We start from the raw sequence: 16,072 nt of genomic DNA on the forward strand, positions 1-16,072 counted from the left end.
AGTTAGGCAGCTCGACTACTGTTAGAATAGAAAAAGCCACATGTGTGCTAGGTGTGCTCAAAATAGCCCTGACGGACCCGTCCTGGCAGGTGCCATAGTCCGTAAACACGTATTTAATCCCACAGGAAAGAATCAGGCCCTCAGGCACATTGCTGGCGCTAAATCTGCCGAATTTGTCAACCCACTACAAGGCTCAGACCAACTATGATACTCGCATCCTTTTAAAGCCACTGGATTCTTGTAATGACCTCAAAATTATGACTTACTTGGATTCAGGAATTTTCCAGCCCTGATTACTATCCTTCTTCCCATCCTTTTTAAGGTGAGAACAGCAGATAGCTCAATGTACTTCACACCTCTTAGCAGCCTCTCTTCTCTGAAATTCCTTGAAATCCAGGTTTTAGGACAAGCATCGCCCTTTTATCGCTCACGCCGATCTCTGACGTTTCTGCTTTCAGGTCTTTTGCCACTTCTCACAGCAATTTTCCTCAGTGGCAGGTACCTCACTTAACAGCCCTTGCTATTACAGATAAAGTCCTGGATTCCCAGCCACGTATTTCAGCACTTTCAGAGCTTTGGGATCCAAATCATGGTATTCAGCCTTAAGCCTTTAAAGCATAAAGGACTTCATATTTTTACAGAAAAATAATGACAATACAAAAGCTTGCATTTTAAGGAAGTCATTTTCCCATGGGAAAACACATACAAGACTAAAAAAAGATGTTTTTCATTGATCAATAACACATAATCATTTTGTGTATAAATTTCCACAGTCTCAAAGGAAATGTTTTCCTTATTTATTTGTTTACAGGAATCTTCTCGGTGGACTGGAAACAAATACCTTAGGATTTGTGTACAAGCAGCATCATAATTTCAGAGCTAACTACCCAATATATTATACATGCTTTGTTATGCCTTATAAATGTATTATATTTATATAATTTATTCCTTCTCAGTTTTCTTTCATAGAGCACTTTGCTGCTAAGCTACATTTCTGGCACCTAATTTGGCCGAAATTTCCTAATGGACTCTCGCACTCGGGAGCGCATCTTGCAGCTTTTCCCTTCCACCTCGCTACGACCAGCCTCCCGGGGCGCAGCACATTCGTGCTTGAGCAAAGGACGAGCTTTACAGGTGCCAGATCTGGCCCAAAGCCCACAAAAAATTACGGAGGATTTTCCCCCCATTTCTTCAGTAATTGTTGGATCAGCCCCTAAGTGCGGCTCATTGGTTTCTAATGCAAAAGCGAGCAATAATTGTTCCTCCTGGGGGCTCCCGGCCGCTGTCGCGAGGGAGGAGGCGTAGCAATTGCACCTTTGCTTCAACACGGTCATTTCCCGGCGTTAACGGCCATGTGAGCAAACAGCTCCGCGGCGGCACGACAACTCATCGGGGATTTGTGATTTATGCTCCCTGCGGCAGCCAGAGGAATAACGCTGCAAGGCCACCCCAAAACCCCCGCGTGCCCGCCTCGTCCTCCTCGCGCAGCCTGGCTCTTCTCGCTCTGCAGTTCAACTTATCCATTCACTTTATTAATGAATTATTATTAATGAAAAAATAACATGGTGTGGAGGCATCTTCTTTGATGGTATGCCAGTCCTCAGCCCCAGGCTGAAACATATACGTGAATATTCATAAGCAGCTTCCTATTGTCTTCCCAAAAATGTGCAATTATGCTGCAGTTCATTGGCATTTCATTAAATATATAACAATAAGATTAAGCATTCACTGGGCTATCTAGAAGCAGTTCAAATAGGAGGTAAATAACACTGCTAAACTGCACAAATATTTTATCAGCCTGCTCTCAGCTTTCTTCTTCAGTGAGGGACAGATTCAGTTCAAAACTTCAGTAAATAAATAGCAGCAATGGGTCTCCTTGACCTACAGAAGATCAGTTTTCCCCATATAGATTGGGAGGGGATTTTTGGTGACCTGCATTCATTTTAACCGCCTGCATGTGAGCGTTTCGGGTTTACATTAATCTCATTAACGCTCATTAGTGTTGGCAGGTTGCTTTCAAATGACCCATTCTCTTTGCAGGGAGGTTATGTCAATCACCAATAAACTCACACGTATATAACTCTAAATAAAGGTGGGAAGGTCAACACTTGCCTTTGATGGATGCTGCCATGCATGGCTCCAAGAATTTCCAAAAACCACATTGAGGCCCTGTCCCGGGACTCCTGAAGGTCACAGCAAAACCCTATGCACTTCTGGGGAGACAAGTATATCATACAGAGGTTTTTTCTATCATTTCACGTCCTTTCTCTCTGTCATAGCTGCAAAAACCTGTTTCCTCAAGGCTTGCTCTGCCTTTCATTGTACAAATCAAGTTTCCAGATAAATATGCGGTAAAGATTCGGTTAAAATATCAAATATGATCCATAACTATCAGAGAAATGTGTCAAGCACTGGTCACATTTGAGATCAGCGAACTGTGGAATCATTAAAAAAGCTGCCGATGCCATTTGAGCACAATATCAGGAAGCGACAAACACAGAGGGGCCGCGAGCAAGCTGCCGAACACGCTCCGAGTGAGCCGGGACCCGCAAGATCTCTGGGAAGGAGCAACACAACCCGCTTGCCTCCAAGCCTGACAACATCTGGTGCCTTCGCTTTTTATCACCTTAAAATTTGAGACTTTTAAAAGCTCTCACAGGTTGAGCTGTAGGCCCAGAATTTTTTTTCTTCCCCATGAATTTTCTTGGCTTTTGCACTTTTCCAGTTACTCAGTGGCAGGTCTTGCGCTGTAGTTGGGATTTCACCCGCGAGCAAACTTGAATGCTTGAAACCCAGAAGTCAAGGTTCAGCGATACCAAGTCCTAGCCAACTCAAAAGATAAGTTATGCAAATACGACAGTTCTCCTTAAAGCCTGCATGATTTTGTGCGTGCACCAGGCTGCCAAAAGAGCAGCTGACCCTCTGAACAGCGGCGTGCACTCCCCAAGTGCTCCGAGGACCCGAGTGCTGCCACTGTTAATGCAGCGATGGACATGCAGACGCACATTCGCTCCCCACGAAGGTGCCACCCGTGAGAAATCAGGCTCCCTCTTCTCTTACGGGTGCCCTCCAGCCCCAAGCCTAAGCAACATTTGTTTCCCAAGGTGCAAAGAGAGGGACGTGGAAGCAGGACAAAGCCAGTCCCTACCTGGCTAAGCGACAGGGCACAGCCATCCCAGAGCTAGAAATCCTCCGGCAGCTTCACAAGCCATCTTGGGTGCAATCTGCTCCTTACCAGACCGAAAGAGTCAAGCATGCGCTTAAGATGAAGCCATTTGCTAAATACCAGTGGATTTCACCTGATGCTTAAATACCTTGCTGAGCTTGTGCCTCACATTGGCCACATAATATCCAATAAGAATTTTCTAAAGCGTGTTTGTCATGGCCAAACTATTCCTTTCCTAACAGTTAATAAGCTTAGCTTGTATTCAGTGCTTTAAAACTTCCTAGCAGCACATTGACATTATCTAATTTTAATGTCACTATTTATTATCATAATACCTAGGATGCCCAGTCCCAGTGCAAGACACCATTCTTCTAGCTGTTGCACGCAGAAAGGAAAAGGTCAGTCCCAAACTGCTGCAATATAGCGTAGAAAATCAACAGGTCAGTAAATAAAATTACAAATGGAAAGTCAGGACATCAACAAGGTGATTTACTTATAGAGAAAGTCGCAGGCAGAGCTGGGATTAAACAAACCTCAGGAGTTTGATTCCCAGGCCATTAGCCAACACTGTCTCTATTAGTCATATTATTAGGAGAGAAGTATACAGCGTGCTCCTGTCATTTTTCCAAATTACCTAACAGTATGCCAACTGTTAGAAAATGGCAATGTAAGTGTTTTTTTCACTAGCAAGTCTTTTCATGCTGTTGAATTAGCACCCTTTTTGCTGGTTTATACAGATCTTAAAAGGAAATTGTTCAGGGATTCTTTGCATCTAATCTGTCCTTTCCTATTTTACATGTGTATTTTAATGCAGCCCACAGAGCTCTTCAGACACTTATTACGCTTTCAAAAAATATCCTCCCCTGGCTGCTGAATATATTGCAATGAAAAAGAAAGAATTCTGGATGGAAAAAAAAAAGACTAAATTCTCCTTAAAGTTTCTGCACCAGTGAATTAATAAAATCAAAAAGTTCTAAAAGAAAAATATCAACATGATATCTTGTTTTTAATGTTTACTACAATTTAAAAAAAAATGAAATTCACACAGTAGAACTGGATCTGAGGCAATCTGGAGATACAAGACCTCACTTGCCAGACTGAGTGCGCTATGCTTGTATTTTAAACAAGGAGAAACTTCAGTTTTCCCAGCGTTATGAGAGAACTGTTATCAAAGTCTGCAAAGTATTACACTGGGTGAGCATTAGATTGATGCTGCTAAAATTAAGTAAGGTTGAATTAAAGCAGAGAGCCTGATGGACTCCCAGTAGCAAACATCCTGTATTTCTCTGAGACAGCATTATTCAACCTGAAATCTTTTGTTTCAGGTTTATATTCTTTAACTTATCAGACTACTGCTTTACAACTCCCAGAGTAAATGATATCTCAGTCTGTTTATGAAATACATAGTCCTTCAAACAACATCTTCTTTCCCTCCTGTTTTGTCCTCCTCCTCAAAGCGTGCTCCCGCTCCCGTGATCCATTCTGCACCCCCATGGCATCCCAGTAAAAGAGGAGAAGCTACAGGCCTCATTCAATTCTCTGCGATTGCGTTTCATAAGGAATAGGTGAGCACAGGGTTACTCCGAGTCTCGTTTGGATCAGTTTTTTGAAAACAAAACCGCCTAGAAGATTTTACCTACCTCTATGCTATTTCCATTGCCTAAAGCCTCCATCAGCGCAAGTCGCTCTTGCAGGGAGTTTGAACTTTCCTTTAATCTAATCCATTTAGAAAATGACTCACAAGTTATTGAATAAAGTGGAGAAAATTGATATCTTTTCATTAGGCTGACAAAGTCCTTTTCACTGCTGGCATCTGTGAAATGTGTTCTCTATTTGGATTTTATTTATATCAATCTTCTGTGGTGGGAACTAGATTGAAACAGACTGCCTTGCATTTACCGTAAAAACTTGCCCGTTCTGCAGCGAGTCGTACTGCTTTTGCAAACAAACTCTCCCTGTTATTCCTTAGAGTAACATGATACCTGTGACCATGAGGAAGCGTGGTCCAATATCTCTGTTCCTTTGCATCCTATTTGTATATAAACAAAACACGTGTACTTTATCACAGGCAAAAAAAGATAGCTTTATAATGGCTAGTCCAGAAGCAGTCTTGCAACTTTTTAATATAGAGCACATTTCCCCTCAAAACCATTGAAAAAATGCATGATGATACTTTGCTCCTCTTTTCATATTTCAGGGTGTTCCATAAACATGAATTAAAGTTGCATATTATACTATGAATAATGTCAGACTGTTACATTATTAAATATAATGTATTTGTATTTATCGTCATAAATAGCTTGTCATATTGTTAAAGCAGTTTCCTCAGTACAGATGCAGAGATGTTAAAGGAGAATTGCATCTGCAGAAAAAGTATCCGCATTTTTTATCCATGCTTGAGTAGCAAACATGATGCAATTCAAGTGCCTACGCTTCTCTGGGTTGCGCGTGCACATTTTCTCCCAGACCTCCCTCTGCCATCTCCTGTTCATCACCTGTAAGAGGGCAGTTAGCGACCGCTTTGAGGGACTGAGTAGCTGCAGTTTAATGTAGGACCTAGAAGACAGAAAAGTGAACCTCAACAAGTTTGAGAGTTTTAACAAGTAGGGAAGTTTTAATCAAATAAATTGTGTATCAGCTTTTTTCCAAATATTGCTTGATTCAAGGGGAAAACGATGGGATGGTTAATATTTTCATGTTGATTTGATCTCAGTTTAGGTGTAGACACTTGAGGGTATTCAGAACATTTTTACTGCAACCCTGTAATAGAAAAATTTGTCTCTGAAATTCGAGGGGCAGTTGTCCTAGCCAGCAGAAGCTGCCATCATGCACCAAACCTTTGTGCTCCAGGTGACGTACAAGACCAAGTCAAAACCAGGTCTCCACCATTATGCAAACCAAGAAGGTTCTCATGAACTTTGCAGGCTGAAGCCTGCTGAATTCAGTCCAACTTGGAAGTTCCCTGCAGCCATCCAAGGCCTTTGCAAGTATGTTTGGGAATATGTTCATTTTAAAATGCAATAGAGTCACATAAACACTAACAAACATAAGCTATTCTCTTGCTCGTTCCCTATATGCAATTTGATCACCAGATCCCTTATCTGTATTTTATTTCTCTATTTTGTACACGACTAGAAAATGTCATTTCAGATGCATTTTTGTGTTCATTTAAGCAGACTAAGTTTAAATGTATCAAGTTAAATATTTTGATCAAAAATTATCTTTCTATAGCTTTGCAAACAGAGGTGAAAAAATCCAGTCTAAACTGGACTGGAAAAACATCAACTTTTTTTTTTTTTTTTTTTTTTTTTTTTTTTTTTTAAAGAAAGCTGTTTTTCTTCCCAGCTCCATTAGCTGGATGCTTAGAGTTTAATATTCCCATAAAAGATGCATTTTCTTGAAAAAAACTCAGATATAACCAATCCCTTGTTTAAACCAGCAAGAACTGGGGAAAGAGGAAAAAAAAGAAGAAAAAAGCAAAGCAGGAGTAGTCAAGCCTTTTTTATATCATATCCTTTTCCTCTCCACATGGCTGAGGATATCTGTCTCCATAAAATCAGTCTTGCATGAAAAAACTCGGTGCTTCATGTATTCCCCAGATAGTGAGAAAGAGCACAATGAAAACCACTCCAAAACGTTACAAGCGTCTAATTCAGCATGACATGAGCGTTCACAGCCTGTGATGCCTGCTGCCTAACAGGAGTCTATAAGTCTCCTCTAAAATTAGCAGTTTGGGTAGCAGAGAAGCTCAGGTTCCTCCGATCCAGATCTGGGATGCAGACGTGCCCGAGGGAAAACGTCTTAATTCTGACAATCCTCTCTCACATGACCTCTTTAGCACATTTCAGAGCCATGGAGCCTATACGGAGTGAAACTAAATTGCATTCTCCAGGGAAGCTTTTCTTCCCCTGTGCAGGGATACCTATCTCAAACATAGCAAGCCGTGATTCATTTTAAAGCTTTTTCCTGCCTCTCTGAACTGAGTTAGAGGTGGAAAACTTTGAAAACAAGTAGACCTCCAAGGATCAGCAGTGCCCAAGGAAGGTAACTGGTCCTAAAGACTGAAAGGCTCTTACTAGAAGTGAAAAATTGCAAACCCAAAACTCAAAGAAAATAAGTTTTCATCAGGCTCTGGCACCCCCTGCCACAGAACAGTGCTGAGGACTAGACCACAGCGAGCTTTGTAGTAATCCAAACTTACAAATGGGAATTAGCACCCTGAGTTTTCAGTTTCTCCCATTTAACCTTGCATTCCTAAACTGTTTCCAAGCAGACCTGTTGAGGTTGGTATCACATTGGTCACATCCATGTGGGTCTTGCGGTGCACACAGTCCCACAGAAAGTTATTGCAAGACAAATGGTTAGGCAGTATCTTTCTTATCCAGGTAAGTGGGAGATTTTGCAGGGATGAGCTCTGTTCTGATAATAATTGATATTAGGACAGGGCTCTCTGAGACTTGTTTGTGCATATGGTGTAAATCACACTGATGTATAAAGGTGGTTCATGTTTATTCACTCAGAAGATCAAGCAGGCATCAGCAAACCTTGGCCAGTTTCCGCTGGTAGCAACATTAGTGACTGGTCCTTTAGAAAAGTGCAAATGCATTTGCTGGGCTGCCTTCGTGACTGTAATCACGCTGTGATCACGAATTAATAGGTACACTAAGCTACACACTACTAGTTGAATCAGTTGACATTACAGTTCAGTGGTCCCTTTGCATTTGATTTTATTTCAAGGTTAATACCCAAATACTTGGGCTTCTAGGAACAGCTTCAATAAATACTTACATCATTTTAATTGCAATGAACAGCATTGCTTCCCCATGCCACCCTGTATTCATCTCCTCCGTCTTGCATTGTAAACTCCCTGTGCCAGAGCATTTAGTTTAGTGGTTTTAGCACCGAGCACCGTAGGATCCTTTTCCGTGATTATTTAATGCTACAGCACTGCTACTAATAAATAATTATGACCACTGCTTGATTCCAAATCGTAGGATTCTCCACCCATACTCTGCAGATGTTTCACTGGTGCAAAGGCCAGTTTTTGGCAGGATTTGGTTTTTCAGTTTGCCCACAGCACAATCTATTGTTAGAGTGCAGATTCACCCCCCATGTGCTATTTTGCACTAGCTTGGGCTCTACTTGAATGCACGCCAGCATGGCCCACCAGATGTATTGACCATATACCATTTGGATGAAACATCTCAACAGGTGGGCAGAGTTTGGTTTGTCCAGCTTATTTTAGGAACTATAGTCTCACCTTTTAAAATGAAGTGTTAATCACACTTTGAAGGAAATATAACGAATGCACATGTTGACTTTTTTTGCAAGGTTTTCCAGTCTACATTAACCATCATTATTTCCCAGAGTTTACTAGCAGCTTTATACAAAAATCAACTTCTTTACTGGGCACATGACATAATTTTGTATTTAATCTCAATTATTTTCAGGATGCATTTTTCCCCCTCTATTACATTCCTATCTAAAGGTTATGGTATTTTGGCTTGGTTTAGGTGTATGCGTAAGTCTCCCTTTTATAGAATATACATTTATAGTATCCCGCGCACATGTTTGTGTCCAAGCCTGTGTTATTTGTTAGTCTGCAGCCAAGCAAGCTGGATAGGAAGCCAAGGCAGCATTTGGGAGAAGAGGGAATTAGGTGCGGCCGCCAGAAGTGTGTAAAGCTGCTGAAGGTTGACCCTGCTGGCAATAGTTCATTTTTCATGCACCCCACTGGAAAACCAGTGACAAAATGCTAAATTGGAACAGTCCTGGAAAAAGCAATTTTCTTTTCAGAGCTAAGATCAAAGGGGAACCATTCCTAGCAGTTACGATTAGAGCAGCACGGTCAGTAGTTCAGGTGGGACAACAGCAGGTGTGGTAGGGCAGCGTGATGGGCGTAACTGCGCATAGATAGCAAGGATACATGATTTTGCAGACATGGTCACCTAGAACCTACCTCGCCGAAACCAAAAGTGCAAGTCAAACTGTACTGAAAACACTAGAGTCTCTTCTGAGCCTTGCTAAGTCTCCTTCTTCCACCATCTCCTGCTCGCTGTTCCACTCAGAGCCTTCTCTCGCATGAGGAAATGAGGCAGTATCTAGAAATGTCTTATGCAGTTGGTTTTTTCAGTGTGGTTTAATCACATGTGAGAGGTTAGAGAAATAGGGTCTTGCACAACCGCTTAATTCAGATATGCGGATGAAGCTACACTTAAGCAGCAGCAGATGTCTTTGGATGCTTCCTTAGGACTTTGTCTATAGGCACAAACAGATCACAGCCAGATAAGAAATAAATCAAGACCTTAAATATAAGCTCTGGAATGTCCTTAAAATCAACACATGCACAACAGGCCATTTTCCAGGACTGAATTCTGCGATACAAGGTTGTCTGCTTCTTCAAAGACATCTTATGGGCTTGAAGTGCCCATGCAATGAGATACAAAATGGTTAATCTCTATGGCATGTGAGAAGCTTTGACAGTTAAGCTTCATGAATGCAACCATGAAATTAATTCTTACCACAGAAAACAAACAACAGATAGAGCTGCTCATACACCAACTAGTTGCAATTTCCAAGGTCAGTTAAAGTTTATCAAAATCCCCAGACAAAAAATGCCATTAAGATGCAATTAAGGTTATAGACAGATACCAATTCCCAGGTAAAAAAGCCTCTGTGAAGATACACTCACAGCTGTAAACATATGTGCCAATTAAATTCAAACAACAAGATCCAAACACTGTAATTATTAAGAATGTTAAACATTTGGAAATTAAAAGTAACTGATAGAGACAATATGCTTGATATAAAATTTATGATGGTGTTTCAACTAACAGTCTGAACTTCTACTGCTATTCAGCATTTCCATCTATTTCTCATTGTGGAACACCTTGCCCCAGGATATTGGGGAAGCCAAAAATCTACATGGGTTCAAAAAATGATGCAGAGATTTATGGAAGAAAGTCATCTGTAGGTATTAAAAGCAAAAAACACTGCTGATTCTGGGGGTTCCCTCAGCCACAAATCATGAAGACCTGGAGGATATTCCAGGGGGAGAAAGAAAAAAAAATCACTTTAGACTTGAGACACTTCTTGTACACATCCATAAAGACCTGAGACTGGCCACTCGCAGCTGATTTCACATGAAGGGTTTAGAACAGACATTCTGCTTCTTCAGGGCAGCGTTGGCCTCTTGAGATGTTATTTAATTCAATTTTTCATTTTATACAGCTGTGAACATCTTTTCTCTTTTAGCTTCAATAGTGATTGGGAAATGGTGGTGCGAGATGGAGCCCTGCCTAGAGGGAGAGGAATGTAAGACGTTGCCTGATAATTCTGGATGGATGTGTGCAACTGGCAATAAAATCAAGACCACCAGAGTAAGTCCTCTTTCTGTCTATACCCAGGAAATGTTCATAGGAAAGGGAACCACTAACACCTGCTGCTCTGCATCTTTCCCAGCGTCACAGCTGCAGTTAATGTCTCAACCATCATTGCATGCTTCCACACCTATTCCAGGCAGCTCTATGGGTAGTTTGCAACTGAGGTTTTCAGCTGAAACTCAACCCACTACTTGCATTTTGGGTCTTACTTTAGGCAAGCCCCAGCCCTGAGCACAGCCCTGCTAGATAGCCCTGGAGCAGGCGTTGGGCTTGTTCCTGCAGTACACCTTCCCCTTCACTTTCGTCTGGAAAGACCCCAGTTTGCCCACTCTGAGGCTAATTCTGCAGCGTGAACCAAAGCGCAGCAACTGGGGAGAACTGGGAGATTCATTCAAAAAGGCAGGACTGTGAACACAAAAAGCCTGAGAACATACCCTGGAGATGCTCAAGAGTCAGGTAACACGGGCCAACAGGTTGTGATGGCTAAGCTTCTCCCACTATGAGATTTTCTTTGGGGGGAAAGAAAAGTGTCTTTCCAAAAAGGATTCTAGTTTTGAAACATTTGCAGAATGCAAAGCCAAACATCTTTGTAAAACTGCTACCTATACACCTGTATTCAACAGTTAATTAAATTGTTTTCATACCACATGATTGATTTTCCACCCCCCCCAAGAAAATTACAATGTTTTCAGTTCAGAACATGTTTTTGTATGACTAAGATTTTTATTTTCAACAAAATGGACAATATCTTTGGAAACCTGCTAAATGGAAAAAAGCAAGATGCTCAAGAAACTTTTCTGCTTATTAGCATGCAAGTTCCTGGCTAAAAATTCACAGGAACATCACATTTAATGTCACGATTTCCTTACTTCTGTTTTCCATGTTCCCAACTCCAGTTATTTTTCATGTCTCCTAGGCCTTTCGGTCCCCACCCCTTCCGAATTCTTTTCCTCCCCTGAATGTGATTTTATCCCAGGGCAAGAATGATTTGTATTGCAGACTAACTCAGTTTCTCAGACGCCGTCTTGCAGGACGGCTCTCATCTAGCCACCTCACTAAATTACCAAAATACCAATTAACATAGGAAGTTTTCCTTGCAGAAGGCAGCAAGTGGCATCTGAAAACAGGACGTGCACAGTCGCTTTGCCATCCCCCAGAGCAGAGCGCGGAGGGGCCGACCGTGATTCACGGTGACACGGCTTCTTGCCGGAGCGTCGCTGCTGCGAATCGCTCCCTGCTCACAGCTGCTCCCCGCCGAGCTCAAACAGCCTTCGACGGTCGTGCCCCGCCGCACGCTCCTCACCGGGGAGCCAAAACCCTCTGCGTGCCCTGCTCGGTGCGGCAACGTTTTTCTTGACCAATTAGGGATTTAAAAAGGAAGAAAGCGAGATTCGAAACTGATAAGTAACACGCAGAAGTATGCTATACTTCTGGTATTTACATTACACAAGTGGCACCAAACCGATAATGCTAATGCAGCACTCCTGCAGCCAGCCTGGAAGTTATATAACTTAGGAACCGTGTTCGTTTCTTCTGTGAAGTTGTCCTGCCCTCAACTCCCCCAGGCCTGATCACATAAGCTAGTTCTCGGCAATAGTCTGCGCCTAGAGGTGATCACTAGAAATTTAACAGCTTCATTAATATTCAGATGTATGGGCCGATCTATTCAGTATGCGCTATTGCACTTCATTTAAATTAAATACTTACAGAAGTGAGTGCTCATAAGTGAAAAAAAATATTTCTATCATTTACCCACAGGAATTATTTTAATTAGCTTGAGAGGGGAGTACCTTATCGTGCTGCTTCCAGTAAAATTTTGCTTTGTTGCTTCAAAATATCATTACAGACCACAACTGGCAAAGGCAACATGACACGATGTGCTTAGCAACTGTCTCTTGCATTTTCTAAGCAAAAATCCTACTTCATAATCCCTGAAACTTCGCTCGAATCCCTACTGCTGTGTCAAGTATTACTTTATATTTATGTTGCTAGACAAGCAATCAGATCCTGGAACAGGCAATTTTTTTTTCTTTGTTTGGTCATTTCAGATGGCATCAGAGAAAGATTACACTATAATCTGTGCTGCCCCCAGTCTGGGCTACAAGACTGGGCCATGTGTGTCTAATTTATATAGTTAAGAAAGCAGAAGAAGCAACACAAATCAGTCAACATCCGAGAAATATCTATGGTGATTAGCCAAGAAACTGGAGCAAATCACCATAGGCTGTAAACAGTTTTAACAGAGGCTTTTCCTTCCACAAAATACATTTGTGTTGAGCAGCTGCTGCCCTGACCAGGAAAGCATTCATTTATAGATCACAGGGTTAAAATACCTATTTATATATCCTTCAAGGCTCACAATATATTATACACAAATGCGTGTGTATGTATATATAAATAGATTTGAATGCATACAGATGACATACGATCTTGCAGTGTAGTGTATTAGTTCATGGCTGGTTCTCCAAAGGGATTAATGCTGATTTGCGGTAGATGGACATCAGATCCAGCGAAGGCTTTGCCAGCAGGACCTGCTTTCCTACTTTTTTTATGCATTTATTCCTGGGTTTTGCCCTTTAATGTAGCTCACTAATGAAGCTGTTAAAGCCAAAGATGTAAAGCTCACCGCCTCCAAATTGATTTGTTTTCTATTGATAGTCAGAGCAGGTGACTGGAACACTGGGAAAAAAATCACTTGGCAATTCAATTTTTTGGTCCAGTTTTAACTTAAAAAAAAGAGACATGAACACAAGTCTCAAAGCTTTCCGTGAAAAGTTTGGGCTCTTCCCCTTTTACAGTGTCCCCAAGGGAAAAGCCTGCATTTCTTAGCAGCCACCACACATCTTGTACTGCAGCAAGCAGCCCCCAAAGTGACCGCAGTCCCACGGCACTCGCCGCTGCTCTGCCGCCTGCGGGAATACCTGCGGCAGCACAGCACCGAGGAAGGGCCGCCAGCGTGTCCTGGGAGGGAAAACCCAGCAGCATCATTTGTCAACGGCAGACCAGGAGAGCAGGATATAGCAACTGGGGGAGGGAGGGAGGGAAACAGTAGAAGAACCCCAGATTCTATTTATTTATTAACTGTCTGGCCAGGTTAATAAGTCAAATGATTTTCAGTTAAAATTTTCCTCTGGAGCAGTGAAAAAAGCCCTGTTTTTGTGATAACGGTCTCTGCAATTATTAGGTCAGCTGGAAGTAGTAGAGCACCAGGCAATAAATATCTCTTGCTACGAGTTATTGCTGCATTTCATCATATCACTAAGTGCTTAGCTAATAATTTGTAGTCTTAATTTAATGCCTGAGCCTGCTCGTATTCAAGTCAGTTTGAGTTTCTTTGCTGACTTAATTGTCTGGTGAAGGGCTGGACCCCTCATGCCATTCATCCGTGTGCTTCAACACAGGAAGAAAACAAAAGGCTCCGCTCAGGAGAGCTATTTTTGCTCCCGGTAGGTCATTCTTATTCCAGCATCCTAAAAAACCCTCTCGGCAGCAGCACTTCCTCCTAAAGCCATTAGTGCGCTCACTTGGATCGATGCCGGTGTTTGTCATAAAGAGCGATGGTTTTATGGTCTGTTGTGCTACGCAGGCCGGATTATCTCACCCCGAGGTGACTAAATAAAATCGGTCAGACTTTCTAGTTTATTATAAGGTCTCTCACACCCCTCTTTGTATAAGAGCACGCAAGGAGGGAGCCCAAATTAACCTGAAAGCTGGTTCCACCCACGTGTCCTAGCACAGGAGGAGCTGCTACCGCCAGCCCAAGGAGGGGAGAGTGATCAAGATTTCAGCTCAGCTATATGATGAGCAATGCAACATGCCACAGACCGCCCAGGTCTTTCTTTCCTTTCCTAAAGTTTTATATAACCAACTTCGGTGCTTCCCTCCTGCAGATCCACCCGAGAACCTAACGGAGAGCCGCCCGCGTGGACACGGCGAGAGCCCGGCTGGCGCGTGAGGACACGCTATCGGAGGTTGAAAAGCCTCGCAGCATTTACAAGCCAAATGGATTTCTTATTTGCACTTTGACTGTTGACTAGATAACAGTGGCTTTACTGTGTGAAAAGCGTATTCTGTGGAAATAACGCCCCTGATTTTTGACATCTGAAAAGTGAAGAAAACGGTTCTTTGGTAAAGTTTCCAAGATTATGAAGTACAAGCAGTATTATAAGTTTGGATCTACAATTTACTTTATACCATTTGAAGTATATATATTAATATATATATTAATATATGATATTTTGAAATAAAAGCCTCACTCCAAGAAATTGAATACTACCACTTTGCTGCAGCTGCTGTAATTTTTTTTTTTTTCTTTTTTGTAATGGTCTGGAAGATCCCTACGTGTTTCAGAGAGAAATCAGGCAGCGCAGAGGCAAAGCAGACGCGCTGCAGTACGAGGACGCCGAGAGCTACGCGAATCATGCCGCTGCGGCATCCCGAGCTTCCCGTCCCCTTCGGCGGAGCATCGAGGGCGTTTCGTTGTTCCACTTCCTCGTGTCCTGGAGGCTTTTCCCTTGTGCAATACTAGCATGCTGGCTTTGCTTACGTAACCATACTTGATAATTGATATCTAACAATGATAATCCTATCCTCTTCCAAGAAAATATTTTTAGAGCTATTAGATATTCCACGAAGAAGAGAAGGACAACTGCTGAGTGAAGTACAGTATGTATTAAAAGCTTATTTGGCAGAGTCTGGCAGGCTCTGAGCTCCCTTATTAAAGATGTACTGTACATACAATGTCTTCAGACTTTGTATAGCTGGTAGAGACGATAGTAAAAACCCAGTAACCAACTCGAAGCTTTGCGTCGTTCGCTCACTAATTCTTTGAAACAAAGCTATATCTTTTCTTTCCGACATGTGAAAAGGGTTTTGCATACTTTTTTTTTTATGAGCCTATTTGTAGTTGTTAAGCAAGCATTTAAGTTCGATCGAATGCCTGTGTGGACAGTGCAAGCACATGGGCAAGGTGCTATAGTCGGTGCACGCCGCGGGGGGCACCCGCCTGGACACGCGCGTGTACAACAGCAAGCTACATTTAACACTCATGCAGTGCAGGCCAGGCTAAGTCTCAGGCCGAGCGCCTGCCACCTGCTAAAAGCACACGCGTGGACACCTCCACGGCACAGCAAATGCACAAGTCTGTAGTCAGCAAGTTGTGCCTGAGCCCTGCTTTTATTTCAACAGTAGCTCCTTCTGGTTTAAAATTAACGTTTCTTACTAAGGTGAGTTCAGCTCAGAGAAGATGCTCTTCAGCGAGGATGTGTCCCAAGGACACGTAGCTGCTGCCCACGAATGCTCTGCTTCCCCAGCTCCTGCTAGGCGAGTGCTGCTCACCAGGCAGCCGGGTCCTTGCACTGCTGAGGAAAGATGGAGTCTGAGGGCTCAAACGTGCAAGCCTAGTCCATGTTCCCAAGCATTTTTGTGAGCGGTCCCATTAATTTCAGTGGGTTTATTCATGCAGAAAAGTATCTTGCTGTCACGCATAAGGTCTGCTCAGTCTAGCCCTCAGCATGCCTGATGC

At 42.5% G+C, this 16,072-nt stretch overlaps 1 protein-coding gene across 2 annotated transcripts in view; it reads left to right on the top strand.

Annotated features, from left to right (window-relative positions):
* The window catches only part of TAFA1 (TAFA chemokine like family member 1), a 340,874-nt gene extending 325,560 nt beyond the window's left edge, over positions 1 to 15,314 (top strand). For both annotated transcript variants that reach the window (XM_067303624.1, XM_067303625.1), the window contains 2 exons: positions 10,421 to 10,545; positions 14,439 to 15,314. In XM_067303624.1, coding sequence (XP_067159725.1) covers positions 10,421 to 10,545; positions 14,439 to 14,456 — 143 coding nt within the window. In that variant the 3' untranslated portion in view covers positions 14,457 to 15,314. The remainder of the gene's footprint in view (positions 1 to 10,420; positions 10,546 to 14,438) is intronic.
* Positions 15,315 to 16,072: the final 758 nt, after the last annotated feature.

This window comes from Apteryx mantelli, chromosome 12 (assembly GCF_036417845.1).
Source record: "Apteryx mantelli isolate bAptMan1 chromosome 12, bAptMan1.hap1, whole genome shotgun sequence".
NCBI classification, from domain to species: Eukaryota; Metazoa; Chordata; class Aves; order Apterygiformes; family Apterygidae; genus Apteryx; species Apteryx mantelli.